The 27921-nt window shown below is 40.4% G+C and overlaps 1 protein-coding gene across 1 annotated transcript; it reads right to left on the bottom strand.

The window, feature by feature from the left end:
- Positions 1–1593: 1593 nt before the first annotated feature.
- On the bottom strand, positions 1594–19235 carry LOC113009371 (desmoglein-2.1). Its single transcript, XM_026147635.2, has 13 exons — positions 19113–19235; positions 18328–18483; positions 17125–17263; positions 16506–16675; positions 16010–16144; positions 10426–10611; positions 8453–9012; positions 7331–7473; positions 5908–6129; positions 4760–4999; positions 4315–4448; positions 3793–4101; positions 1594–3677 (listed from the first exon to the last, which is right to left on the bottom strand). Exons 1-13 carry the CDS (start codon positions 19233–19235, stop codon positions 2916–2918), a joined length of 3279 nt encoding a protein of 1092 aa, XP_026003420.2. The 3' UTR covers positions 1594–2915.
- Positions 19236–27921: the final 8686 nt, after the last annotated feature.

Genomic DNA, 27921 nt, shown 5'->3' with positions numbered 1-27921 from the left:
TCAGGAAAAGAAAAAAGAAAAAGACGTGCCCACTTTTTTTTTTCCAGTGGCCCTAATCCTCTTCCGTACTCCCTGCCATGCTCAAGTTGGTCTGAGTATTTTAGATTTCATCCCAGTTTCATCTAAACAAAGTAGCCTGTGTTCTTTGTAGCTCTTTGATCCTAACTGTCTAATTGTCACGTTTTTCATGCCCACATCTCTATAAAAGAACAAATGAGCCAAACCTGTTAAAATGTTAATGTAGCACCTACTCCCTGGAGTTGTGCCTCTTACTAGCAAGTGCTAGAGCCCTTCATATTGTCAGATTTCTGCGGTCTTTAGTTCCAGACAGTATAAAACAATTTAAGTGTTTTATGTTGTTACTTTGTGAAAGCTTTTTTTTTTCTGTCAATCAAAAAGTAAATAAACACATCAGCATATTCTGGAAAGTGAGCTGTCTCATCTGCTTTCTTGTCCTCATAACATTACATGTATTTGTTGTGACATTTATCTCCAGACTGCCTTGGTGAAGAATGAACTTTAATTGGACTTAGATATGCAGATACGTGTGTGTGTGTGTGTGTTTTAACAACGAGTCAGTGTTTGACTTTGTACAACATGAAAGTAGATTTGAAATCAAACAATGAGGCAGGGTCTGTCCCAGCTATCAGTTCAATTCAGTTTTATTTATATAGCATCAAATCCCAACAAGAGTCACTTAAATGTGCTTTACACTGTAAGACAACTTATAATCAGACAGGGATATCAAACTAATTTTACTTTCTTAAGTGAACCAGAGCAGTGAAATTCCTCTTTTGGTCAATGTAAAGATATTTAACTAAACATTTAATCCCTTATATTCTAATAAAAGAAAGTATAAGTACACTTGCAGCAATACGTCTCACAAGTCTGCTCTCTCATGCATCCATCTGAGTATGAAAAAAGAAAGAAAGGACTTACAGAGAAAGAGCATAGGAAAAAAGTGCTGCCATGACTGGGTGAATGAGTCAAGGTGTGTACTCAGAGTAGAAACGCGCTATATAAGAAGCAGTCAGTTTACCAAGTTTAAAGATATCATTCATCTGCTCTTCTTCAGTGCCTTGTGCCAACAGAGTGCAGAGCAGCTAATCTACAGAGGTTGATTATTTTGTTAATAATTTTACATCTTCATTGCCTATAACTCTGGATACTGTAGCTCTTATGAAAAAAGGGAACCTCAAATCAGACGTACTTGACTCCCTGGTTTGACTCTCAAATGCGCACCTTAAAGTAGATAGCTCATAAGCTGGAGAGTACTGACAGAGACTAGAAAGAGAGATCATATTTGTCCTATATTCATTGACTCCCTGTTAAATGAGAGCACTATCACATAATGAGAAAACAAACTCTTGGGTTCAAGAAACATCCATCTATCCTTTGCATGCTAAATGCAACAATCACCACACCTTTTCCCCCGCATTTATATTTTTGGGATCAGTTCATCCTGCGCATGCATTACAGAGTGGAAAATCAATCAAGCTTATTGATTTTAGCTCAGCAACACTCCACTGGGTTCACTGTCATTTTCACTAAGCCTCAGGTTCATGATGAACTCGTTTTGATATTTGATTTGATTTGATATACCTTTATTAGTTTTATAGAAATTTCACAAGGCTGCCGACCTATTGCACACAATGGCGGCGCCATCTTACCCTCCGACCATACATACATTACACAAAACATCATGTGGGGAAGACAGGTCAGAGAGGTATAACAATGGAAAAATGCACCACATGAGGAAAGATAAGGAGAAAAAAATAACTCCCCCCAGACTGAGCTCCAACAGGGAGATCAGTTTGAGAACAGAAATAAACACCTCTGCACATAGCAAATGAAAAAAACTCTTAATACACCAAAGAACACATGACAAGCAACAGGGGTGGGTAAAGGGTGAGAGACAGCTGAATTAGACAGTACATCCGGGCCTGCAGCATATGTGCTGGTCTCCATGATCCACCGTCAACATCGGAAGGGAATAAGCATCGAAGGCGTTTGGGAAGGGAGCGGGGATGAGTGTGTGCATATCAGTGTATATATGTATGTGTGTGTGTGTGTCCAGAGTTCAGCTGAGACAGTGTCCTTCGCCCTGCCAGGCTAAGTAAACAGTCTTCCAGCCAACCCAGGTGGCCTTGCATGGAATGGGAAGGAACAGTCTAAACACAGTTGTTATCAGGGTGTCGCTGAGAGGGTATCCACGTGAAGTGATGGTGCTTTTTACTTTAGTGCGAACAACTCATATGAATATGGTATTCCTGCTCGGGGCCCACTCGTTCCCATGAGCACAATTGCAATGAACATGACTGGCCTTTAAAAAAAAGATTTAAGTTGATGTTATGAGCCAACTTCCAGTGTCAACTTTCACATGAATGCAATTGTCATGCAAGGTTTTTATATTACTATATTTGATGTGACTAGTATTATTTATTTCTTTTGCTTAAATACTGTTGTTGATCATATGACCAAATTATTAAGCTTGAAACTGACTTTCACACAGTCTACCACTCCTTCATGTGTTTTTGGAATACAGTTGACAGCTACTGACAGCCATTGTTTACACCAATGGCAGATTTTCTTGGAGCAGTGTTATGCTGATTTGATCAACTACGTCTGGACAAGTCTGCCTTGTTACTACCACCATCACAAACCTCTTAAAACATAGAATGGTCCTAACCACATCTGCCCATGTGTACTCCATGTGTCTACATACTGCAACAACAACAACCACCACCAACTCTTTTTTTGTTTGTTTTTTTTGTTTGGCAAGAAGATGTCCTTGTAGGCTATGATGCATACTGGACTGCCAAATCTAACACACTCTGAAGGGTTCTTTAACCAGAATAACACCTCTTGTCAAAATGCCCTGAGATGAGATTGGTTCCAACTGGCCTTCCTAATTCCTACTTTTGACTACTTTTATCCTTAATCGGCATACAATGACCATTTAGCTGCATTAGTTTCCTATCCTTCGTAGAGCCCAGGGGCATAGGTGGGCTTATGGGTAGGAAGGCAATGGGGCTGGTTGGAACACTGTGGCTAGCAGGATTTCTTGACCTCTCAATGTCCTGGATAAAAAATCGATTGGTTCCGTTGGAGCCATCTACTAACAAAAGTGTGTTCTGTAGATGTGGTTGAACTACATATTGTATGGGTTGTGATACAGAGCTGGTGTAGTAAATTGGTTCCTGTTGTAGTAAGACAGTCTGAACTGGACTGGGTAGTTTATCATAATGACTAATATGAGAGGAACGTCTGACACTAGTACTCTTAGAGGTAGGAAGTGTCATAGATCGGGCAGTACTTACAGTACCGACAGATGATTGTAGTATATTTGTATTGGACGTTACTCTTTCTGTTTTTATGTCTGCATGCTTTGTTTCAACAATGTGCTCCTGTCTGCTCTTAAAAACTGGCTCGACAAAATCAGCTGTGCTTTTGATAGCACCTGCAACATTTTGTGCCAATATGGGTTTGGGGGACACTGTAGGAAACATACAGATCTCAGGCAGAGTCTTGAACTTTGGCCCAAGTTCAGTGAGGAAATCTAAGTCATTGTCATCCTCCAGAAGGCTGCAGCAACCCACAGAGCCAGCAGAGGAGCCCTGGCCCTCAAAATCATATTCCAAATGGGAATCCTCCACAGGAACAGCACATGCCGCTTTCTGTTTGAGGCAAATAAACAAAACAGTCAGTGGCATCAAAAGCTTCATTACACAGGAGTCCAAAGAGAAGATACTGTGACAAATAATTGCATGTATAGCTATTATACCATAGTACCTGAGAGTAGTAATCATTGAGAAAAGCATCAGGAAGGGCTATGTCCTCATACAGGGCTTCTGTGTGTTGTATACCCATCACTTTTCTGTTGAATGACGCACGCCCTCTGCCAAGGTTCACTGATTCCCTTGAAAATGTGTAAGCATTGTCAACCTCCATTACAGTCTGGACAGCTGCCTGATATTTCTGCTCGCTGTGGATTTGTATCTCATCAATTTCCATTATGTTTGAATTTTTCCTGTTGAAATTTGATGACTGTCCCATCTTAACCTTTTGGAGCATAACAGGTAAACTTTGGAGTGACATTTCCTAAAAGTAAAAGAAGAAGAAAAAATTATCTTTGAACACAACTTCTGTACGAAACGACATTGATTTCAGTTTTCAGAATCATGTTTTTAAAACAAAATTGAATCAGGGATAACTGACAAGCTATCGCATTCCTCCTTAAAAATCAGTTTGTTTTCTACATATCCACATTAAATAAAACAAAAAAAATTTTCCCAGACAAACGTGAATGCCCACCTTATCCTCGCCTCTGCCTTCAGTATGATAGGATATGAGGTTTTCTTTGGGGAGAAATGGTAGCTCATTAAATTGGTCAGGAAAGATTTTGTCTGCCCCTGCATACTGACAGACCACCAGAAGAAATGGGATAACTGCACAAATAAAACATAGATAAAAACATTTAAATTCAAATGTAAAGATTCAAACTAAAGCATAAAAGTTTGGGCTTTTCATGTATTTAAACCTTTTTTCTGTTATGCACAGTACTTTTTCAGTATAGGTAAAAATACAATAGGTTGCAACAAACTAGTATTATATTTAAATAGAACTTAATAATACTATAGAATAAATAGCTGTACAGACATAAAATAGTCCTGAATATGTATTGAAAATCTTAAACACATGTTTTTCCCAACTAGGCCTGTTATACATATCATTAGTGGATGTTCTAAAATCAACTCACATAGCAGTAAGCAAAATGCCAGTAACAACAAGCCAATGGCTGGTGTAGCAAGCTTAGATGATGTAGTTTCTAGTCTTGCTGTTCTCAGGCTGCAGTCCTCTGTTTCCGAACAAGTACAAACATTCACCGTAAAAACTTCCTTGGTTGGACAAGACAGACCCTGGGCATCCAACACCTCTACCTGGAGATTATGTTGTCCAGGCCAGAGTGGCACATGAGAATGAATAGCAGCGCTTGTCTCTGGAGATAACAAAGCACAAAAAGTTTTCAAAGACAATTTCCCTCCACTACACTGCAACTCAAGCTTCGAATTAACTTTACTTCAGGATTTATTCTGCCTCCTCAAACAAAGCAAATACTTTGGAAAGGAAAAACCAATTACATTACATTACATTTAGTAAAAACAACATATAAAAATTTGCCCAAATTTCTTTTCTGTAAACTAGCAGCTAGTTTATTTTACTGCATGATATTAGAATAGGGTGAATTGATGCCACTGTAATAGGATTAGAGGAAATAATTATTGTATTGTAACTGAAAATGTACACTATATTTCCCAAACACTTTACACACATATGAACTTGAGTGGCATTGCATTCTTAATCCACAGAGTTTAACATCATGTTAGCCCACCCTTTGCAGTATTAACTCTTCAGGGAAGGCTTTCCACAAGGTTTAGGGGTGTGTTTACTGCGCCCATCAACTTTTATGGAATTGTTCTTAATCTAAATGTTTGGTTTATGATCTCTCTCTCTATTAAAATGAAAAACTGTTCATTTCTTTGTAAGTGAGCAAACTTGCATATTCTCAGCAGGGGATCAAACACTCATTTCCCCCACTGTATAGATAAGGCTTAAGTCTTTACGGTAAATCACTATAATAATAAAATTAGTGCTACAATTACTAAGGCAAAAATAAATAAATAAATTAAATTAAAATGGTAAATGGCCTGTGTTTGTATCGCGCTTTACTTGGTCCTCAAAGGACCTCAAAGCGCTTTACACGTTCAGTCATCCACCCATTCACACGCACATTCACACACTGATGATGGCAAGCCACATTGTAGCCACAGCCGCCCTGTTGCGTACTGACAGAGGCGAAAATAAACGTTTCCATTTTTTCTTTTGACCCAAACCAGATTTTCTTACCATTGATGACTTCTACAACCCAGCTGCCTTGTGTCCCATCAGGTATTATTCTGAACGTGAATGGAGCAGCATTGGGACTAACATCTTCATCAATGCCCGTAACGTAAACAGATTTCTGATCAGAGCACAGACTGGCATGGTTTGTAGTCAGGGTTGGACAGTGGTCATTGCCGTCAGTGACTTGAATGGCTATTGTTCCTGTTGCTGTCTTTGATGGCATGTCTGAAAAGCAGATATGGTAAAAATGTCAGTAAGAATTTGAAGCAAATGCCGTGATTGCCATTTGCTGGACTGGTATACATAGCACCTTTCCATTTAATAATAATAATAATGATGGATTGCATTTATTTAGCGCTTTCAGGACCCCTCAAAGCGCTTTACAATACCACTATTCATTCACTCTCACATTCACACACTGGTGGAGGCAGCTACAGTTGTAGCCACAGCTGCCCTGGGGCAGACTGACAGAGGCGAGGCTGCCATATCGCGCCATCGGCCCCTCTGGCCATCACCAGTAGGCGGTAGGTGAAGTGTCTTGCCCAAGGACACAACGACCGAGACTGTCTGAGACTGTCCGAGCCGGCAACCTTCCGATTACAAGACAAACACACAACTCTTGAGCCACGATTGCCCTTCCTTAAGTTGAAGGAAGTGCTTTCTACTTTCTAATTTTCAGTCATGGGTACATATAAATGCTTTATACCTAAGCACCTGGAAAGTTGATTCTTTTCATCTGGACGTAGCATTTTCAGTGTCCAGATCAACAGAATCAGCTTTTTGGGACTTCCTTACCTGGATGATTGAGCATGCATCAGGACTATACCTAAACATTTTTGAATTAGGTTTGTAGAGTTTTAAAACATTTTCTTGTTGATTTGAATTCTACTAGTATTTCAGTTTCTGGGTCGGCCTCCTGAACTGTCTCTGTGGACTCTGTTTGGTTATGCTCCCAGCTGTGTCTCCCTCCGGTTTCCCATTCCCTGATGACCTTTAATCCATTACTAATTATTCATATGTTCAATTTAGACTGGTGAAACTAATATTTTAATTAGATTCCACTTATATGTTGATCATATGAAATAAGATAATAAAAGCTTTTAAAATCAAATCCAAAATGTTTGATGACATAAGGGCTTCATATGAAGGCAGGTTACACATTTGTTTTGACTGCCTTAAATATCTTGGCTACAAGCACAACCCAGTAATTCTAGGGGCTTGTTAACCTGATAGGTTAAATACCTGATTCTCCTTGGCCCTCCACAATGAAAATTTTCAAGTAAGATCTGAAAAGTTGTTGCTACCAATATTTTATTGGTAGTTAACTGAAATGAAATCCTTCAGTAGGGAAAAAGATAACCTTCAAACCTAAATATAAGAAGTGGAGGAAGCAGCAGTGAAGTCTTAGTGTTGAAAAGAGAATTACCTTTGGGTATAGCTAGAATCTTAGCGATATAGGTACCATTCTTCAAGTAAGGTGACTCCCTGTCTGGTGTCCTTTTGAGTTTAATTTCAGCTGTTTCTGCATCGATTGTAAACAGGTTATCTGGATCATAAGCTTTGGCATAACTGGAATGAAAAAATATATATAAGAAAGAAGAAAAAACATCAGTAAAGTAAAAACGAGCATCAGTGAAGTAAAAGTTTCCATTTACATAAAACACCTGCTCAACATTATGATAAAGATGAAACCTTCAAAAACAAACAAAAAACCTCTAACACAAAGTAGTTTTTAACTATTTTATTAATTATAATAAATAATAATCATACCTGGTAATGCTTTACATTAAAGACTTTATATTACATAATTTGTGTCTTGATAGGATTAAACAGACCCATCAAAGATATTTTAAATGCTAAGAAGAACACAGCTGTTAACGTTGTTTTATTGTTTTTACAGCTACCCCTGCTACCTGCTACGATTAGTTAATGTATTATTACACCAATTGACAACTTTTGCTGTTACCAGAGTAAAAGTAAGGAAAGAGCCCTCATTAAGATTAATACAGCTATTCAATTTCTTCCAATTCATTTTTGTTCAAATAGCACCAAGTAACAACAGAAACTATATTTTATTCATTTTTCTAAAACTTTAATTTATTTCTTGACTTCACTAGGATACTTTTCTTGTATATTATAGCTAAAATCATAAAATGTTACCAAATTTAAAAATAATTTAGTAAAGTTTAAAAAATGTCATCATTGATACTTTAGTTAACCAGTTATAGTCTTTTTGACACATAATATTTACACATGTGTTAATAAATATCTTGTAATGAATTTTAACCACATTACTGCCTGTTCTTAGAAAACCTTAATGTAAAGCATTAGCCATTATATTATTATTGCCATTACTGCAACACTCTGCTATACTTTGATCAAATGAAATAGGTGTTTGTTGAGTGACATTTTTATATGAATCATATCATTGGTAGCTTTGCCATTAATGGAAATTACTGAAAACTGGATCATTATGACTAGGTCAAAAGCTGATGACTGTTCAATTACTGAACATAAGTCTCACAGATTTTACTGTAACTTGACAAACCTGACATCTTCAGCTGTTTTTCCTGTATCTGGATCAGTGGCAGCAAACACAGCGATCTTGCCATCTTTAGGTGCTTCCTTTGGGTCCTCGGATACATGAACAATCTTGGTGTCAGGTATAAATGCTGGACCCTCTGGTACATTATTAACTGATATTTTAATGGGGTAGCTTTTTGGTGCATCTGGCTTCAGCTTTGTTCCTGGTCCTGGTTTAAGCTTCACATCAGTGCCCACTTCAGGTCCAACTCCAGGGCCAGCCTCCACCTCAGGTTTAAGTCCTGCATCCAACCCTATATCCCCCTCGCCTTTCAGATCTAGGCCCACATCTACACTCACGCCTACATCCAATTCCACATCTACTCCCAGCTCTGTCTCTGCACCCACACCGGCACCAGCACCAGCACCAGCTCCTGCCCCGGCACCAGCTCCAGTAACTAGAGGGTTACCCTCTCCAACATGAACATCCACATCCATGTGTACAGCACTACCAATCACAAACGGAGCAATATTCTCAATCAAAAGGCCAAGCTCAAGCTTCTGGACTTCTTCAAAATCCACAGGCTGCAAAATAAATGATAAAAGATAAAATGAGTTACTTGAGAGAAAACAGACACACACAAAAAATGAAATACATTCAAGAGACAAACCCAGAACTAGCTGCAAATTAAAATGTTTGAAGTGAGTTTATACAAATACATAGTGTAAAACATTGAACACGTCACCAATTTCTAAAGGTGCTACTGTCATGAAATTCTCACCAGATGTTGAGAACAACCAATCCACCAATCCACACGTGTAGAGAAATCAAACTATAGATGTTCATGGTTTTAAGTTTTAAGTATTGAGTTATGTGTAAAAATGAGAAATGTGGTAACAATAAGAACAGTGACAGACTGAACTAAATTATATTAAATCTAAGAAAGAGCTCTAGTGTATACAAACCGCTCAATATATAAAGACCCATAATATTACAGTGATAACATATATATGTGGTGATATGCAGTGCTTTTTGACCTCCAAACATGGCATCGGCAGACCAGAAGATATTCTCTCAGGATCTCACGAGCTTGCCTAAATGTTGGTCAGCAAACTTTAAATGCACTTCAAGATGTTTTTTCTTCAGTGAGCATGCCTACAGGCCATAGTTCGAGTGCATTACTTGTTTTCTTTAAAACAATTCAACCTGCTGATTCCAGGTTTTTCTGTAGCTCTCAACAAGTGGACAACTCTGCTGATAATTCTTTTTACTCTGTCTGAAATCTTGTGGGGGAGCACCTGGTCATGGCCGGTCTATGGTCTTTCCACTCCCTGGTTATGGCCCTAGCAGTGCTCACTTAAACATTCAGGCAGGCGGGCAGGATTGCTTCTAAGTACCGACAGATTTCAGCTGGTGTCATGACTTTCCATTCCTTTTTGCACCTCCCTTTCTTCATGTGCTCAAGACTTTTTTCGCGGTGTCCCTGCATCTGTGGTTTGTTTTCTTTGCAGGTATGAATTGCATGGGTCAGGTTTAGGGTTGGGCAGTAACACATTACTGTAATCTGATTACTTTTTTCAAGTAACGATTGAAGGGATTACTATTGCAAAAAAAGTAATAAGAGTACTGTTACTTTCCCTTGAGCATGCTGCGATACTGCGCTACTAAACCGTGATTGTGTTTGTTATAGTGTCTCTAATATTACATATTCTGGTTGTGTATCATGTTTTTTTTAAATTGTAAGTAAGTAATAAAGTAACTAATTACTTTTGAAAATATTTAATCAGTAAAGTAACAGGATTACTTTCTTGGAGAAGTAATCAGTAATTAGTAACTAATTACTGTTTTCAAGTAACTTGACCAACACTGGTTGCGACTGACATCTGGTGAAAATGCTTTTATAGCTCCTTTAAAACTAACAAAGGTGCTACTGAAATATCGAAAATATTGAAACTTGGTGACACGTTCAGTAGTTGTTTACCCGCTGTATTAAATACCTTTATCAACTTTAAGATGCCCTCGTTGGTTTCCTTGTCTGTCTCAATGGAAAAGAGATTATCTTCATTTCCTTTGGAAATTGTGAAGCGAGTCAGCCAGTTGTCTGTGTATTGTTGGTCTTTGTCCAAAGCCTTGATTTTCATCACCACGACATTGTCAACATTTTCATCCACTGAGCCAGAATACTGAAATTAGAACAGCGTGATAAAGATACACCCCATTATGAAAATGTTTTTGTAATAATACGATGTTAAGTGCCTGGAAATAATACATGATTTTAGTAATTCAAACTTATCCTATTGTCATCTTGTACCGTTTTTTCTTTATCATTGTGCTTACAGTGCTCAAAAGACTAGAAAAACATTGAAATTATATGAAATGATAAACTGTACATAGTTCCTTCTTAAATTTTCTATAGCTTTCTGTAAGGTGGTCTCTCACAGTTAGCATTCTTGTTAATTTTAGATTAAATGAAATCCTGCCAAAAATTCATGCACCGTTTTTTCAGTGTCATTCTGAAACAGGATGTTTTGTATTTACCAGATGAAAAACGGCAGTTCTGTTTTTTCACCAATAATTATCATAACCCCAGTGTTAAGCGATCCATCAGTCCATCCTTCAGAATGCCATGCTGTGAACCACTGCAGTGGAAGCTGCAGGTCTCCACCCGATGAAGCTAACAGAACTACATCATCTACAAAAAACAAAGATGAAATCGAGCCGTCCCCTCATCCTCAGACTCTGCTTCTATTATAGAAGGCCTGAGATGAGATTGATGAGATTCTCAAAGTATTTCTCCAACTCTACAGGCCTGACAGGCCAGGCACCAGGGTAGGACCCAGGTAATCCTGTCCCGCACAGTGTACACTGGACCCTTGATTTATTACAACGTAAATGGGTTATCTGAATCGCTCTTTGTCTGCTTTAAAACATGCTGCAGATTAATAGTGGTAATAAAACAGTGATCACTGACCTTTTTAGGGCATTTTTAGAGCAAAGAATTAAAGACAACAGCCTTAATGAACACAGTGTAGTTTGTACTCGGGAGCAGGGTTTATGGAGCTGTAAGAGGCTTGTTGGAATCTCTGAGCTTATGGTGTGCTCATCCATAGCAGGAGGCACTAATACTGTCTTGCTTGGAAGTTTTTCTCCTGGCTTGGATGCTAGTTTTGGTTAAAAGTTAAAACACGATGCATGCTTTATAAAAACTGAACAGCAGACATCGTTACATATTTAGTACACTATAATACTGAGTAAGTAATAGGGATAATAAGTAATAAGGTAGAGCTGACTTAAAAACTGTTTATAACAGTAACCTGGAACAACATGAACAACTCACATGACATTACAATGTAAGTATGCTTGAAAACATGCACTCCTTCCATTTTATTGAAAATTGGCCCATGCTCAACAAAGCAAACTGTTAGAGTGAATTGTTAAATGTTTGTCATTTTTATGTTTACCATTTGTACATCGTTTTAACTCTGATGAAAGAAATTCCACTGTCCTTCCCCCCAGATTCTCGAGGTTCTAGGTGGGGGGCTGTAGTCTTTTATCACAGACACATCCTTGTGCTTTTGATGTAAGCTTCCTGCGTTTACGACCCTTTGGTCAGCAGGAGGTCTGACACACACACACACACACACACACACACACACACACACACACACACACACACTCTTACTTAAATACAGAAGTTCACACATATACATAAAATGCCTGTCTAACTAAGGGGGCGTGGCTTTGTTCTGACGTGTTTTGTGTGAACTGTCTCTCAATAAAAGGCAGCAGGAGGAGGTCAGATCTGGAGGTCATTTTCATGGTGGACACAGTCGAGGCCTCCCTTGCGCAAATAATCGATCGATTGACTGTCTTGTTTTCTTCATGATGAATAAGTCTCTAGAATTAGCGGGGCTTGTGGAAACACAGACCCAACACAAACATTAAAACTATATTGAACTTGAGCTCAGGAGAGAAATTGTCACGATCCTGGGTCTTTGGACCCAGCGTTTTGAGTTTGAGTTTATTTTGATGGTTAAGTTCATTGGGTTATCTAAGTTCATGTGTTTATTAGATTCCCTTGTGTTTTCAACCCGTGTTAAGTCTTCCTTGTCCTTTATGTGTTTCATGTCTTTTGTTGTCAAGTTCATGCAATGGCGTGTCCAGCGGGGTGGCCAACCAGACTGGCCACCCCAGGTGCCACCCCAAAGGCAAAACAATACAATTCAATCAAATATCAAATGTCCGATTATGTTTTCACGGTGAAGCTCAGATATCCGAGTGTAAGTGAATGCAGCATCGGCTTCTGCGCTATGCGCATCACGTTAGCAAAGGTAGGAGAGCCAAGCGCGAAAGATGGCACTGCAGGAAACAATTTTTCGGTGAAAGAAAATGAGGACAGAATAAATGTCCCGGTAAGTAATATTAAGTTTGTTGAGTTTAGTAAACTTCGGTGAAATTAGAATACCAAGGAAAAAATAACACTTAAAGAATTATTGCAGCCCTCGAATATTTCAGACAGTATGCTACTGAGGGGAGCTAACATAAGAGTCATGAGTTATAAGATATCATCTAAGTCGTAACATTGCTGTATGGAGCTGCAGATTTGGTTGCAGGTTAACATAGCTGGACTGGCCATCGGGCATACCGGGCATATGCCCGGTGACTTATTTTTTATTTTTATTTTGTAAGGGCATGAACAATGAGAGGTGGTGGATTGGCCAGATGCAGGTCGATGTGTAAAAATAACTCAGTTGTTTGGTGGTGGCTATGGCGGGGTTTCCACAGAGGCAGCAGGTGGATGAGGGAAGGGGAGGCAGGAGGAGAGCCCCGAGGCAGCCGCCAGTCCGAGTGTCAGGTGAACTGAACTTCAGGTAAGAAGTTATGACCTGCAGTCTATCTGGGTCAGATATAAACCAAGTTTAGGTGGAGTTTATTTTTGTTGTGCTGACTTTTTACCGTCAGTTGCAATAACTCATACTGCCAGAGCTAGCATGACGGAGTTTCTGTACAGCTGTTCAGTTGCTATGATGTTACTGATAGTGAACTTTATTTTATTCATAAGGTTAGTTAGTAGAGTTGCCAACGGCTCCTTAAAAATGGAATGGTCCCTCATTCAGAGAAAATATTACACGTTTCGTATTGAGCTGAGAAGAGACGCAGTTTGTCCCGAACTTTAGCTAGAATGGAAAAAGACACAAAGCTGGAGTTATTCTGTCGTTACGCTGCACAGCTGCCTCTTCTCTCATTCTCTCCCCCTCCCTCTTCTGTTGCTACTTCAATCATGAAACTGATCAATGATCAGCTGATCAGCTTTTCTCTCTTGTTTATTTATCGCCCACTTTGTGCCAGAAAGAGGAAACCAGCAGATGTCGCGCTAAACAACAGCAGCACGTTTAAGCTTGATCAGCTGTTGTTAGAATTTATTTAATATTAATTTCCAGTATCAGCTGATGTTTGCTGGAGCCACAGCTGTAAACCTGCTGGTCATGATGTCAGTTTGGATATGTGGTGAGAGGGAAACATGAAGATGAAACCAGGAGATGTCCTTACTGAATCATCAGAGCTGAACAGGTGATGGAGAAACAGGTTTAGGTGACATGAATGAGTTGAAGGGAAGTTATGAACTGTTTCTGAGAGACAAATAACACCACGATCCTTTTTTACGTAGCTGACAGCTGGTAACTGTGCAGGGGCGGGTCTAGCAAAGTTATGCCAGGGGGCCAGGTAGGGCATTAACAGGGAGAGGTGGGGCACAAAGAAATACTTTTCTTTCTTATTCTCATTTAAAATATCTCGCTTTTATTAAATAATTATCTAAATCTTACAACCAAAGTTTTTATCTGATGTAAAATGTATAGAAATCATACATATACCAACAAGACAGTGTACATCACTGTCACAACAGCATTTGTTTTCATTCAAAGGCTTTATGGTTTTAATACCTGGTGGGCCGGTCTGTAGTCAAAATGCCCGATTTTCTGTCCCAGTCCAGCCCTGCAGGTTAATACTGGCAGTGTCACCATGCCAGCTGACTGTATTTCATCATCAGCCAGTGTTGTTCTTTATCAATATTACCAAAGTTTACCATAAGGCAGCATAGAAAGTATTTACTTGCTTTCAGGTTTCATTCAAATGTTAGTCTTTTCAGTTGTTTCCCCACTTTTTTCCTGTTTCAAAATCAAACACCAGTTTGTGAGAAGATTATCTTCTTTTTTTAACAGGCAGAGAAAGTTTTGCATTGGAACTGGCTAATTTGTCAATTGTTTGTTACAAATGTTCGTATTTTAATATTCAAAAATGTTTTTGCCCAAAACATACGTATGTGCACTACATGTCAGTAAAAATACTATGCAAATATTGCTGTCCTTGAATGCTGAGTAAACACTGACAAAGCACTGATTGTATCTCTTGTACTTTATCAACGCAGTATCTAAAAACTTTGCACCGTAGTGGTTAAAATCTCATTCTAATAAGAGTTAAAAGCTCATTCGGTTATTAGGTTTATAGGATTATTGAATTATGGTTAATGGTTGGTAGAATTTTTTTTTTAAACATTATCTGCCAATTACATCTGCCACCCTTCTCCAAATCTGTGCCCCTACCTGCCCCCCCCCAACAAAAAGTTTCTAGACACGCCACTGAGTTCATGTTCTCATGTCTGTATTTCATTATGTTTCCTGTTTTATTTTGAAGCGGTCCTGTGTTCCTGTGTTCATTGTGTTTAGTTTTACTCTCCCCTTGGTTATGTTCATTTCTTTCAGCTTTTTTCCCCATGTGTTCCCACTTCCCTCATTACCCTCCTGTGTGTACTTAGTCCGTTTGTTTTCAGTCATTCCTTGTTAGGTTGTCTGCTAGTCCACGTTGTGTTTCCAGGTATCCATGCCAGTTTTCCATGTTTTAGTTCACCCAGTTTAGGTTTTTGTTTAGTTTCACCCAGGCCTTAATAAACGGCTTGTTTTTGTTTATCCACGTCACTTTTCACGTTCTGTTTTGGTCTGCATTTGAGTCCTTTTCACAATACATGCAGTCTGCCTCAGACAGACTGTGACAGAAATATTTTCTGAAGTAATAAATCAACAACTGAAACTGGTTTTTGCTACCAAGGGACTTACCCCATAGCAATTAGAAAGAATGCAGGGTAACTTTCTTCCTGTATTACTTTTCAAATCCATAAGCTATGTCTAAATTACATAGACAGTCCAAAGGAGCAAACTCCAGAGCTTTCCAAAATGGGCCAACACAGTTTAAGAATTTTTTAAACACCATTTTGCCACAATTTGTCTGACACGCAGATGAATACTTTCATACTACGAAGATGGAAATGAATCTACGACTGCTTCTCAAAACTCTGGGAACAGGTAGCGTGCAGAAGTAACAGCCTTTTACTGCTACTGGATATTCCTAAACTCCCTGCAGCTTGGGCCACCAAAGCACACTTGATACCACTAATGTAAAGTGCATAACTCAAGCCATCCATAAATAATGAGACAGACACAGCTATGTACAGTTGTTTTGAAAGTGATTAATGATATAAGAATAAATTTGGATGCCTTAAGAACAAGTAAAGGCCATATTCATCACCTCAGATTTTTCCAGAGTAGGCATGTTATCATTGATGTCCAGGATCTTGATCTCTACAGTTCCAGTTCCTGTTAGTCCACTTGCTGCTCCTCCCATATCAGTTAGTTTTATAACCAGGCTGTAGAAGTCATAAGTCTGTGAAAAGGAGGTGAAAACGCATGACTTATATCCAAATACTTCAGAAGAATTGTAATCATACTAAGCTAAGATGAGTCGGACCAGTCGGTCCTGTTTTCCTTCCACGATGAGAAAATCACCTTTGCGCGTTTAGCAGGTATGGTCCAATTATGACATCTGCACACTGTCTCTCTTAAGAATATTTTATTTTAATTACATTTTCAGTCCAGGAACATTGTTTTATTGTACCTGACAAAGATTGCCTGAACCAAAATGTATATATTTAAGAAATATATTAAGAAAGCTAAGAAAGAAATTCGTGCAAAAATGCAGAAGCATATATGTGTCTTGCTGTACGTGCAGTGACTGCTAGCCTCACCTCTCTGTCCAGCGTGGGCTCTTTGACGTACAGTTTTCCAGTCTTTTCATCTAAATGGAACATGTGACCTGTGCCTTCTGGCTTCTGACTGACGATGCTGTAGGAGATCTCTGCATTAATTGTTCCAGCTTGATCGTTGTCTTTACCCTTAAGCTGCATGACAAAGGTTCCTGCAGTGGAGCACAACAGCTCAACATGATCATTTGACAAACAACTTTCACATACATAATATATGCAGACTGTGTTTATATGCGACAAAAAAGAAGGTTAGAGGCTGATTCGCAAAATGAATGTCAACTGGATCTTATAGAACGCAGACATATTTTAACAGTTTTTAAGATGTAAATATGATGCGGACGGCTGTGACTAAGCAAGTCGAAGGTCGTCTGTGAAATGTTAAGCTTCTACCCCAGAGTTCTTCTGTTCTTCTTTTCCCCTGTCTGTCATGACTCCCCCTCTCTCTATTGCTCGTGCAATATCATCTCACTACTCCTAGGCTGAAGAAATATCTTCAGAAGAGGACAGATTTCAGGGATTTTCTCACAAGAACTCCATAAAAGCTAAAATGCAATTTGTATCCCATCACATATAGAAAACTGTGTTTAAAATCCATCATTACCTTTTTCGCTTGCCTCATTAATGTTTCCAGTATGCAGCTCAAAAGAAGGAGCATTGTCATTTTGGTCCTGGACTGTTATAATCAGTGGGATGTTATCCTCTGCCGTGGTCCCATTCCTGTATCTAGCGATCCCTGATAGCTGTGTAAATTGTGAATGACAGACTGAGATAGTTTTAAAATGTAACTTTTAATATGTAATACAATTATATATAGAAACTATATTAATGACTTCGGAATTTCAGATCGTACCTGGAGTTCTATGGCCTAAGATTAAAATTGATCCTTCAAGTTCAACTTTAAAATTCAACTTTTACTGAAGAAAAGTCATTTCTTTTCTTCAGTAAAATTTGCAATCTGGTATTAATCTGGTGCGATAGGGCCCTTCTCTATAAAGGGGAGAGTAAGAATGAGTTTAGGGAGAAAAACAGGAAGGAAGGAGGCTATTGGACACAGTTGTGGCAGGTTGAAGGTGGTTGAAATTAAACACTCCGGTGAGAGAAAAGGACATTTTAAAGGAAAATACTTTTAACCTGGCCTGAGTAGTTTTGCTTTTAAAAATAATTACATTTTATCAGAAGGAGGATTGATTTTAGATTGGATTTATGTGGACTTGTTGTGATAAAAGACTGGACTGGAAACTGTTGGTTTTGTGGCCTACTTCATAAAACAAGCTGCAAAGCAAGTTTGCAAATTGGCATCAGTGAGCTATCACCAGCTATTAGCAATCAGAAATTGTGTAAGCTTAAGATAAGCCATGAAGAAGGGACTGACTTACAATTGTAAGAATGACAAATCAGCTGGAGCTGCCTGTCATCCAACAGCAGTATGACCAGCAGTCCTGGCCACCAGCTAATGGATGGCAATGATTGACTCTAATAGTTTCGGTGAAATACAAAGGCCAGAAATAAATGCAATGACTGTACTTCTGTTTGACATTCATAATATATATTTTAGCTGCTAGTAGCTAATGTTAGCAGCTAATGTACATTCCTTCAACCATACAAAAATGCTAACTCTATTTTTCTGCGATTGCTGTGGATACGTTCCCTGAGGTCTGTATCTCACAGAAGTGGAGCTGAGACCAGGAATGGAATTCCATGATATTGTTTGGTGTTACATAATAGAGAAAATGGTGAAAGAAAACTATGCAGAGTAAAAAACAGAAAAGAAAAAATGAACAAACAAACATCAAAACAAACTTACATTGTAGGATGGGCAGCTTTCCCGATCCAGCAGATCAGTGATACGTACAAAACCAGTCTCTCGGTCCACCACAAAGAGGTTTAATGGATTTTTATCTGCCCCTTCTCCAGAAAGAAAATATTGAACTATCTCAAATTTGTCTTTATCAGAGCGTATCTGAAATAAAACAGGGGGAGCATTTACTGTAAATTACATAGTAAGACTTGGTAAAATAGATGGTAAACATGTAAAAAATTGTTCTACTATTGAAGTTGAACTTAAGTCTCAGACAGTGATGTCAGGTTGGGGTGCTTCTTAAATATTCCTTGTTATACTTTTTAGCAAGAGCAAGTATGTGTTCAAGAACTGTTTTTCACTCTCTACTGGAATTGTTTTTGTAATAATACAAAAACTATGCCAAAGCACTGCAGGTACAACAGATACTGCACAGACATAGATGATGTCTAAACTTTTAATTTTACTATTGAAAAGAAAGAGTATATGCAGAACTTTACAAATGTCTGCACCTGAAATGTATCACTGCGATCATATTGGATTTGCAAATCCTTTAACAATTAGTTTTTAATAGGAAATCTGCACTGACAGCAAACCTATGACTTGTGGTTGTTTTCAAGTGTTCAACTGTGAGTACAACTGGACTTTTTTAAAGGAATGTTCATGACATGCTATCCTAAAGTAGCGGAAGATAACCAAATGATGTGATAGAAGCCACTCAGCCACTGCTTAAAAATATAACGTGCATATAACATGTGTATATGCTATAAAGATTTCAATGAGCTGAAGACCTTTGCAATGTGTTCCAAATGGGTGTAGTCGATGTTCTCCATCAGCTTTGTAGCAGGAGGAATCCACTCTCTCCGATTCCTCCTCAGTTTCTTTACCTTCTTCTCTTTGGCCTCAGAACTCATCATCTGTAATGACAATAGTACAGTTAAATCCCTCAGTCCACAACAAAACGCTGGGCGAGGCTTTCTTATTTTCCTTACACTGTGTTATCTGCGAACCGCCAACTTTGATTGTAGCATATAAATAATAATCTGTCTTAGGCAGTAAAATAAATAATATCTGACCGCACCACTTCATGGTGCTGTTTTGTCGCTTTAAATAAGAAGAAGGATGCCCTAGCATGTTAATGTGATAATAGTTTAAGACTGAATACTCACTAAGGCCAGTAAAAATAGAAGCAGTAGTCTCAACTCCGCCATGAGTGCAGAGACGCGTTGGGATGTGTTGAGTCAGGTTTTCAAAAAAGAACAAACCGATGGGCTGTATGTAATCTAATAATGTAATAATGTAAAGACACACCCACATCACGTTTAAGTCCGTCCCTCTATAGGGCTTGGAAACATGATGTTACCTCACAATGTGCTGCCAACACACTCTGTGATGTGCAGGCCCTTTCTATTTAGCGTCCTTATTTAACACAAGCATGTACAGCATGTACTTTTGAGAGTTAAAGGTGTGTCTTATCAGCACAATAATTTTAAAGGTAATCCACACCTAAAGCACACTTCAAAGGCATTCCGTGAGAAGAGGCTACTTTTCAAAAAGATAAATGAATAACTAGTTTAGCTTTTTTCAGTGTTTTCCATGGTAAAATTTAAATAAGTTCTTTGATTTTGGGAAGAGAGTCTGGCAAAATGAATTTTGAGTTTTCCTGACTGTCTTTGTGCAGTTTATGGAAAATTAATTCCGCCAGATTGATTCCAGATGTTGGCCTTCCACTAAATACTTGTTACCATTTAACATTCAAGTAAAGGATCAACTGGGCTGAAAACTATCAGAGAGAGAGACTTTAGACTTTGTGAGTGGCCAAATCATCAATCTAGAACATTCATAAAAGAAAACTGCAATATCAGATGAGGGACTGTTTCATGTATAGGGGTTTTGAGTAGGGCTGGGCCATATTATACCGTTCACGGTAATACCGGTATAATGTTAGGCAACGATAGGAAAATGAAATATATAGAATATGAGTAAAGCGCGCATGCGCAGTGCCTTTGTTTTCATACGCACATGGCCGATTGTTGAGTGAAACAGATGAACCAGAATTGGTTTGTAAAAATGGTGCAACTTCAGTGATGTGGAACTGGTTTGGTGTTTGTCCGTCAGATACACAACAAAGCACATTTTTTTGCAGAACATGCAAGCGGCCGTTGTTATTGTCGTATTTGTCGGACTAAGATGCTCTTAAATCTGGGAGTAATCTGGGTCCTAAACTCCGTATGCTTCAGGTCAAACAACACTGCAGCATCACTTAGAGTTAAAAACTGTCTAAATTCTTTCATCTTTAATAAAACGATCAGCATTGCTGCTTTACCAGGTGTAACTATAAAGTTTAACTTCCAGGCATCCATGAAAACAAAAGTTATTACATTTAACGGAGTTAGAAGTTAGCAGGAAGCTAGCGGAAGTTAGCTCGCTAGTTTCGCTAGTTACCTAAGCATGATATAGCATGTTCTGACGGAGAGATTTCTGAAAAAAATCAAACGTACAGCTCTGCTATCACTTCCAACATAAATGAAGACAGGAAACTAAACAGCAGTGACGTTTGTAGGGTTACTGAAGTTGGGCTAGCTGGTATATAATGATGTGCTACGTGATCGCTAGCGACACAGCTATGTTAGCATAACATAAACAGTGAAGCTGGAGGACGAACACTAACACTTTTCCACTTATAAAAGTTAACGTGAAGGTTCTTCATGGTTAGAGACAAATGCAATCGCATGGCAGGATGCTGTAAACGGACCAAACTTCAGTCAGGAGAACAACTGAGATAATCCATCCACAATACGAGGTTAGTCATTAATATACTGCAACAACATGGGAATAGAGCAGCTGCCAGAGAATTCAACATTAATGAATCAATGGTACAGAAGTGGAGGAAGCAAGAAGAATGAGTTTAATAAAGTTTGATTTATCTGACTGCTTTGTTTCGCTTAATGTGCCTTATAATCCCGTGCACCTTATGGTCCGAAAAATACGTACTGCACACTGCAGTTTAATGTTGCAAAGCACCTCTTTTTAACTTCAGTGGATATTATACATGGTTATGCTCAGGATATGTCAGCCCATTTCTACTGGAAATGCCTTTTGGTTAAACTTTCAGCAAGGAATTTGCATTTGCACTGTTACATTTTTATAAAGCTTTAATGTACATAAAAACCAGCTTCTTGTTTAAGTGAAAATAAATGGAAGGTTGTCTTTTTGCGCTAGTAATGTTGTGGAGTTGTATTTTGTCTCGCATCAATTATATCGTCGGTTATATCGTTATTGCAAATTTTCAAATATATATCGTGATAAATATTTTTGGCCATATCGCCCTGCTCTAGTTTTGAGTCCATCGACCATGGCGCCTATGATGTCACCATTTCATACTGTAGTCTTGTAATCTCTGTAGTTTGTTGTTGGACAGTCATCTGTAAATCTGCAAGTCATCTGAAAATTAATTCATATGAACTTATATCATTGTTGGAACCTTGTATTTTGATCAAATGACTGGTGCCTACACACATACTGTGAAATACTCCATTTCAATCATGGATCAACATTTAGACTGATGTTGATATCCATAAAGTTTTACTGAAATGATGCAAATGGCGGTGTTAGCGTGACAATGCAATGCACACAGTTTGCCTTTGGGCACTTTAAGGCGTTCTCCAAAATAAAGCAAAATAAATAAATCAAGTCAAATGACTCCAGGGACGCTATCGTCAATGCGTAGTGTGTTAAATGAAAATGCTAGTCCTTCTCATTAATGTTTTAGCCTCAGGCAAAAAGATAAAATCAGCATACTGCTGGTTTAAGACTCTTATTTTTACATGCAGGTACAGACAAGAACGCTCTCACATACTTTCGGTGGTATATCTTTCAACCAGTTTGAGAGGTCAAGATAGGTAGCGTAACAACTGTTCTCACACACACACACACACACACACACACACACACACACACACACACACACACACACACACACACTTAAAAGGATAAGCAGGAGGAGATGGATGTATGGAATTTTACTATTAACAATAACACAGCAGAAATAAGCATATAAATGGAAATCAGTCAACTATAACAAAATAATAAAGTAAAGTGAGAAGAACAGATTGACAGACATTGACTGATGTTGATATCCATGTGTTTTTACTGGAACTATGCAAATGAAGGCGTTAGTGTGACACTGCAATGTACACAGTTTGCCTTTGGGCAAAACAGATCAGGTTCCTTATTAACAATGGCTTGTTCATAAAGTTTGAAGGTCCTCAATGTGAGGTCATACTTCACATGCAGACTTTATTTCTACCTCACAGACACAGCTTATTTGGATGGATTAGGAGTTCAGAGGGAGCTGGGTCATTGCTCTAAGGAGCCAGCTGCTCAGGGTCTAGCAGGCAACCACCAGTTCTTATATTTTCATATAAAGAGCTATAGACATGTTTCTCTGTCAAAATAGTGAAACTGGCTTGCATCCAAGGTAAGAGTTCAGCCCTTAGGCCATTCTCCAACTTTAAAGAAACCTTCGCAGTGATGTTATGTTCTGTTGCCAACTCTTTAAACTTTATGAAATGCTTTTAATTGAACTATATTGTGTAATATGGAGATAAGTTTCTGCTTCATAATGTGTAAAACTACTGACCTTAAATATATTGTCAGTCATGGTCCTTGGTCTTTAATCCAAAACCTTTCTTTGGAGAGAACCCTGTCTCCTGAATCGCAGTTTAGATTTGGGAGACAGACATCCTCTCTACTTTTAATATCAGCTTAAAACTTTTCTTTTTGATAGAGTAGTTAGGGTTGGATCAGGTGACCCTGAACCCTCCTTTAGTTATGCTACAATAGGCCTAGGCTGCTGGGGGCCTATCATGATGCATGATGCATTAATACACCACTCTGTATTGCCACAGTCATTGCACCTCCCTGGTTCTGCCAAAGGTTTGTTCCTGTTAAAAGGAGAGTTTTTCCTTCCCACTGCCAAGCAGTTGCCCATAGTGGGTCATTTGATTGTTAGAGCTCTCTCGACAATATATAGCACATTGAGGTAACGTATGGCATTGTAAACATAAAATTGAATTGTACATACCTCATTTACCTCACTCATTAAGTGTGCCAGGAACCTCATGTTGATGTCTTCTGAGTCCTGCAGTGCCCATTTTCTTAAAACCTTCCCTGAAAAGGACTCTTACACTCCACATGATTACTTGTCTGCCTGCTCTCTACGGCTTCAGTGAGCTGGTGTTCACTCGGTTTATTTACAATTATAAAATATATCAACAGAGAAGTATATTCTGACCTGGCACTAAACTTAAAACTTATAGTAAGGGAGGGTCTGTGGAAAGGGTGAGGCATAGTTTATGTGGAGCTGTGAAGCTGAAACTAATTATTGTGGGTTGTGAGTTTAGAAGCATTGCTTGAGATCTGGGGAGGTATTTCCTAAGTAGGGTTTGTAAGAGGACAGGCAGGAAGCCAAGACAGACAGACGGCAGAGAAGGAGAGAAGGGTGTTCTACAAACCATGAGAGGTGGGTTTCACATTTGAGTGAACAGAATACTTTAGCAGGGAGAGAAAGATACATGAAAGGGAAATTACGATGCACACCAAACCGCACATTAGACAAACTATTTATGAGCCGTTTTTTTTCAGTTCAATTCAATTGAATTTTATATAGCACCAAATGACAACAATAGTTGCCTGAAGGTGGTTTTTTTTATATTACAAGGTCAAGACCCTACAATAATACACAGTAAACAGAGAAAACCCCACTAATCATATGAACCCCTATGAGCAAGCAGAACCAGGCTCAGGGAGGAGCGGCCATCTGCTGTGACCAGTTGGGCTGCTAACATCTCACTCGGTGCTGAGAGATGCTGTGCTATTTCATGGGCATCCTGCCTGGTGTGGCAGACCCCAACCTCTACTAAACTTCCAGTTATAGATATAATAAGTAGCTGATCACATGGGGCCATCATCTTGGATATCCTGATGGGTCTTTACATCATGGATAGTAGCTCCAACAGCTCACTTTTTACTTTCTCTTTCACATGAGGGGTAAACTCTGTTTCTAGCTTGTGAAAAGAGAGGACTCAAGTTAGATGGATCAGGTTTGTGCAGGTTTTAAACATCACCCTGGGTCAACACACCTGAATCAAATGATTAGTTCATTACCAGCCTCTGGAGAACTTCAAGACATGTTGAGGAGGTCATTTAGCCATTTAAATCAGCTGTGTTGGATCAAGGACACATCTAAAACCTGCAGGACACCGGCCCTTTAGGCCTGGAGTTCCCACACCCCTGTCTTAAGGAGAAACGTGCAGACAGTTCACTCATTAAGTTACATAATGGTATTTTATTCACATGAGCCACACATTTGGCCAGTGTGCTAACTTATCCACACTGTGGTTAAATTTAGCTCTCGCCTTATTTAGTACCCCTATTATAACAAATAATAACACAAACAGGAAATATAATGCCAGTTTCGTAGTAGTTTATACAATCTGAGCCTGTCACCTTTCTGTCTGTCCTGCACTTTTCCCTTCTCTTGTTCTTTCTTTCTGATTGTAAAATAAATATGAACATGTATTTATAACCTAAATCCTGCAATTTATCAATTGAGCAGGCGTCTCAAACTCACAGTCCGAGAAGCCACCTGTAGCCCACGTCACCCCTACTTGCAGCCCGTATATTGACGTGAAGAAATATGATGTAATTTAGCCTTCGAAGTTCCTTTTTTTGTTAGGGAGGGTTTGTTTGTTGTTGAGTGAAATGTTAAATTAAGGTCTTTAAAAACAATTTTCACTATCAGTCAAAAACTGTGTACACTTATGTCAGCGTTTTTATTTTGTTAAATACAAACAAAATTATAGCAGAAGTGCCGCCATGTGTCTGGCCAGAAAGAGAGTATCAGTGTTGTGGAGGTATGTAACAACGACAGGAGAGGTCTCAGTGTCTCACTCCAACAACTTTATTAACTGACAGAACTTCACATATAGTCAGCGCCAAAATCTCCACCCCCACACTTCCTTTCAACTTGTGTGTGAGTGGAGCCACCTGGTGGTCCGCCACACATACCCCCCCTTGAACACACAGTCAGGTCTCCATTCAGTCCAGGATCCTGGGTCTAAGCAAACGACCCGCACGACTGAACCTGGGAGGGAGAGAACAGGCAGAGGAAGGTCCATCCTGTGAACGAGGCTGGTGAAGGCGAGCAGGAAAGGCAGGAGGAGGCTCAAACGTTGGTGGTCCGGGGGTAGTCCTGGGGGGAAAACCAGAGACTGTCAACCCCAGCGCAGGAGGTCGGCCACGGCGAGGGGCCTGGGCCGGCACTACATCACTGTCCGGAAGAACATGTGCTGGTTTAAGTCTGTCAACACACACAGTCTCCCTTCGACCCCCAAAATCCAAAACAAAATGTTTCTGGCCCGGTTCAATAACCCTGAACGGGCCGTCATACAGCGGCCGCAGCGGTGTCCTGTGGGCATCGTGCCTGACAAAAACAAACTTAGCAGTCTCTAAAGTCTTTGGAACAAAGGTGTCAGGCACGCAATGGTGCACCGGACCAGGAACCCGAAGCGAGTGCAAAAGCGGGGTGAGAGAGAGCACCGATGGATCGAAGCAGGGAGGAGGATTTTCAGGCAAGAATTCTCCAGGCACGCGGAGGGGCTGACCAAACACTAGCTCAGCTGGGGAAGCGCCGAGATCCTCCTTAACCGCAGAGCGCAGCCCAAGCAAAACCCACGGGAGGCGGTCAACCCAATTGCCATCCTTTAAGGAGGCGCGAAAGGCAGCCTTCAGCGACCGGTGGAACCGTTCACACATCCCATTAGCCTGCGGGTTGTATGCGGTTGTGCGGTGGACTTTAGCCCCCAGTCCATCAGCCATGGCCGACCAAAGCTCGGAAATGAACTGGGGGCCTCTGTCTGACGTAATGTCCGCGGGTGGGCCGAAACGCGAGACCCAGGTCGACAAAAACGCCTTGGCCACCACTGCTGCGGTAGTGGACGCCAGGGGGACCGCCTCCGGCCACCTGGTGGTCCGGTCAACAACAGTCAAAAGGTGCGTAAAACCTTGTGACTGGGGCAAGGGACCCACCAGATCGACATGCACATGATCGAAACGTTTGCCGGGTATGAAGAACGGCTCCAGGGGCACCTTGGTGTGTTTATGAACCTTCGCGCGCTGGCAGGGAATGCACGCCGACGCCCATTCCTTAACAGATTTGCGAAGGCCTGGCCAAACAAATTTAGAGCTGACCAGTTTAACAGAGGCCCGGACCCCTGGATGAGAGAGAGCATGTACCGAGTCAAAAACTTGACGACGCCAGGAAGCGGGAACCACAGGGCGAGGGCGGCCGGTGGAAACGTCACAGACGAGGAGGGGACCACCGTCCTGCACGGGTCTGTCCTCCAGTATGAGGCCCGTCTGGGTGGATTTAAGCGCGAGGATGTCAGGGTCACCGCTCTGATCGGCAGCCATGGCGGAGTAGTCTATGCCGAGAAAGACGGGAGAAACCAGCGCACGGGACAAACAGTCAGCCACATGATTGGATTTACCAGCCACGTGCCGAATGTCCGTGGTAAACTCAGAAATGGCTGCCAACTGGCGCTGCTGGCGTGCACTCCATGGATCGGAAACCTTGGACATGGCAAACGTCAAGGGTTTGTGGTCCACGTATGCGGTAAAGTGACGACCCTCGAGAAAAAACCGGAAATGACGAGACGCCAGGTGGAGCGCCAGTAGCTCCCTGTCAAAAACGCTGTAATTGCGTTCGCTGTCACGTAGCGTACGGCTGAAAAAGGCGAGCGGTTGCCAGACACCCGAGATTCGCTGTTCCAGCACCGCACCCACCGCTATGTCCGACGCATCAGTGGTCAACGCAATTGGCGCTGAGGGGGATGGGTGGGCCAGAAGGGCAGCATTAGCTAACGCTGACTTAGCATCAGAAAACGCTTGGATGCTGTCCGGAAACCAGTCAACGGGGTCATTAGCTTTTTTACCCTTTAACGCCCCATAAAGGGGCTTCAGCAGATGTGCCGCTCTGGGGAGAAAACGGTTGTAAAAATTCACCATCCCCAAAAATTCCTGCAGTGCCTTAACAGTCGTGGGACGCGGAAATTCCGAAACAGCTCGGACTTTGTCAGGCAACGGAACCGCGCCCTCGGCGGAAACACGGTGCCCAAGGAAATCGAGAACGGGCAACCCAAACTGGCATTTAGACGGATTAATAATCAGTCCATGCTCCGCCAAACGCTGAAAAACGTCACCCGAATCTACTGAGTTAGCATGCACCACGGGCTGAGCACCCCGAGTCAAACAGGGTAATGAGGAAAAGGACACAGCATCAATTAAACGTCTGTTAGCCACATCAACCAGTAGTCCGTGAGCACAAAGAAAATCAGCGCCTATTATAGGCACAGAGCTAGCAGCAACAACAAAGTTCCACTGAAAGTCACGGTCGTGAAAGCAAACAGTCACCAACCTTTCACCGAAGGTTTTGATGGGAGAGCCATTAGCCGCTGTTAGCAATGGCCCGCAACCCTCAGCTAGCCTGTCCGAGCCAGCCGGGGGAAGAAGGCTCTTCTGTGAGCCGGAGTCCACCAG

The sequence above is a fragment of the Astatotilapia calliptera genome, chromosome 17, assembly GCF_964374335.1.
Source record: "Astatotilapia calliptera chromosome 17, fAstCal68.1, whole genome shotgun sequence".
Taxonomy (NCBI): Eukaryota; Metazoa; Chordata; class Actinopteri; order Cichliformes; family Cichlidae; genus Astatotilapia; species Astatotilapia calliptera.
The sequence above is the reverse complement of the archived record's forward strand: the minus strand, read 5'-3'. Positions and strand labels throughout refer to the sequence as shown.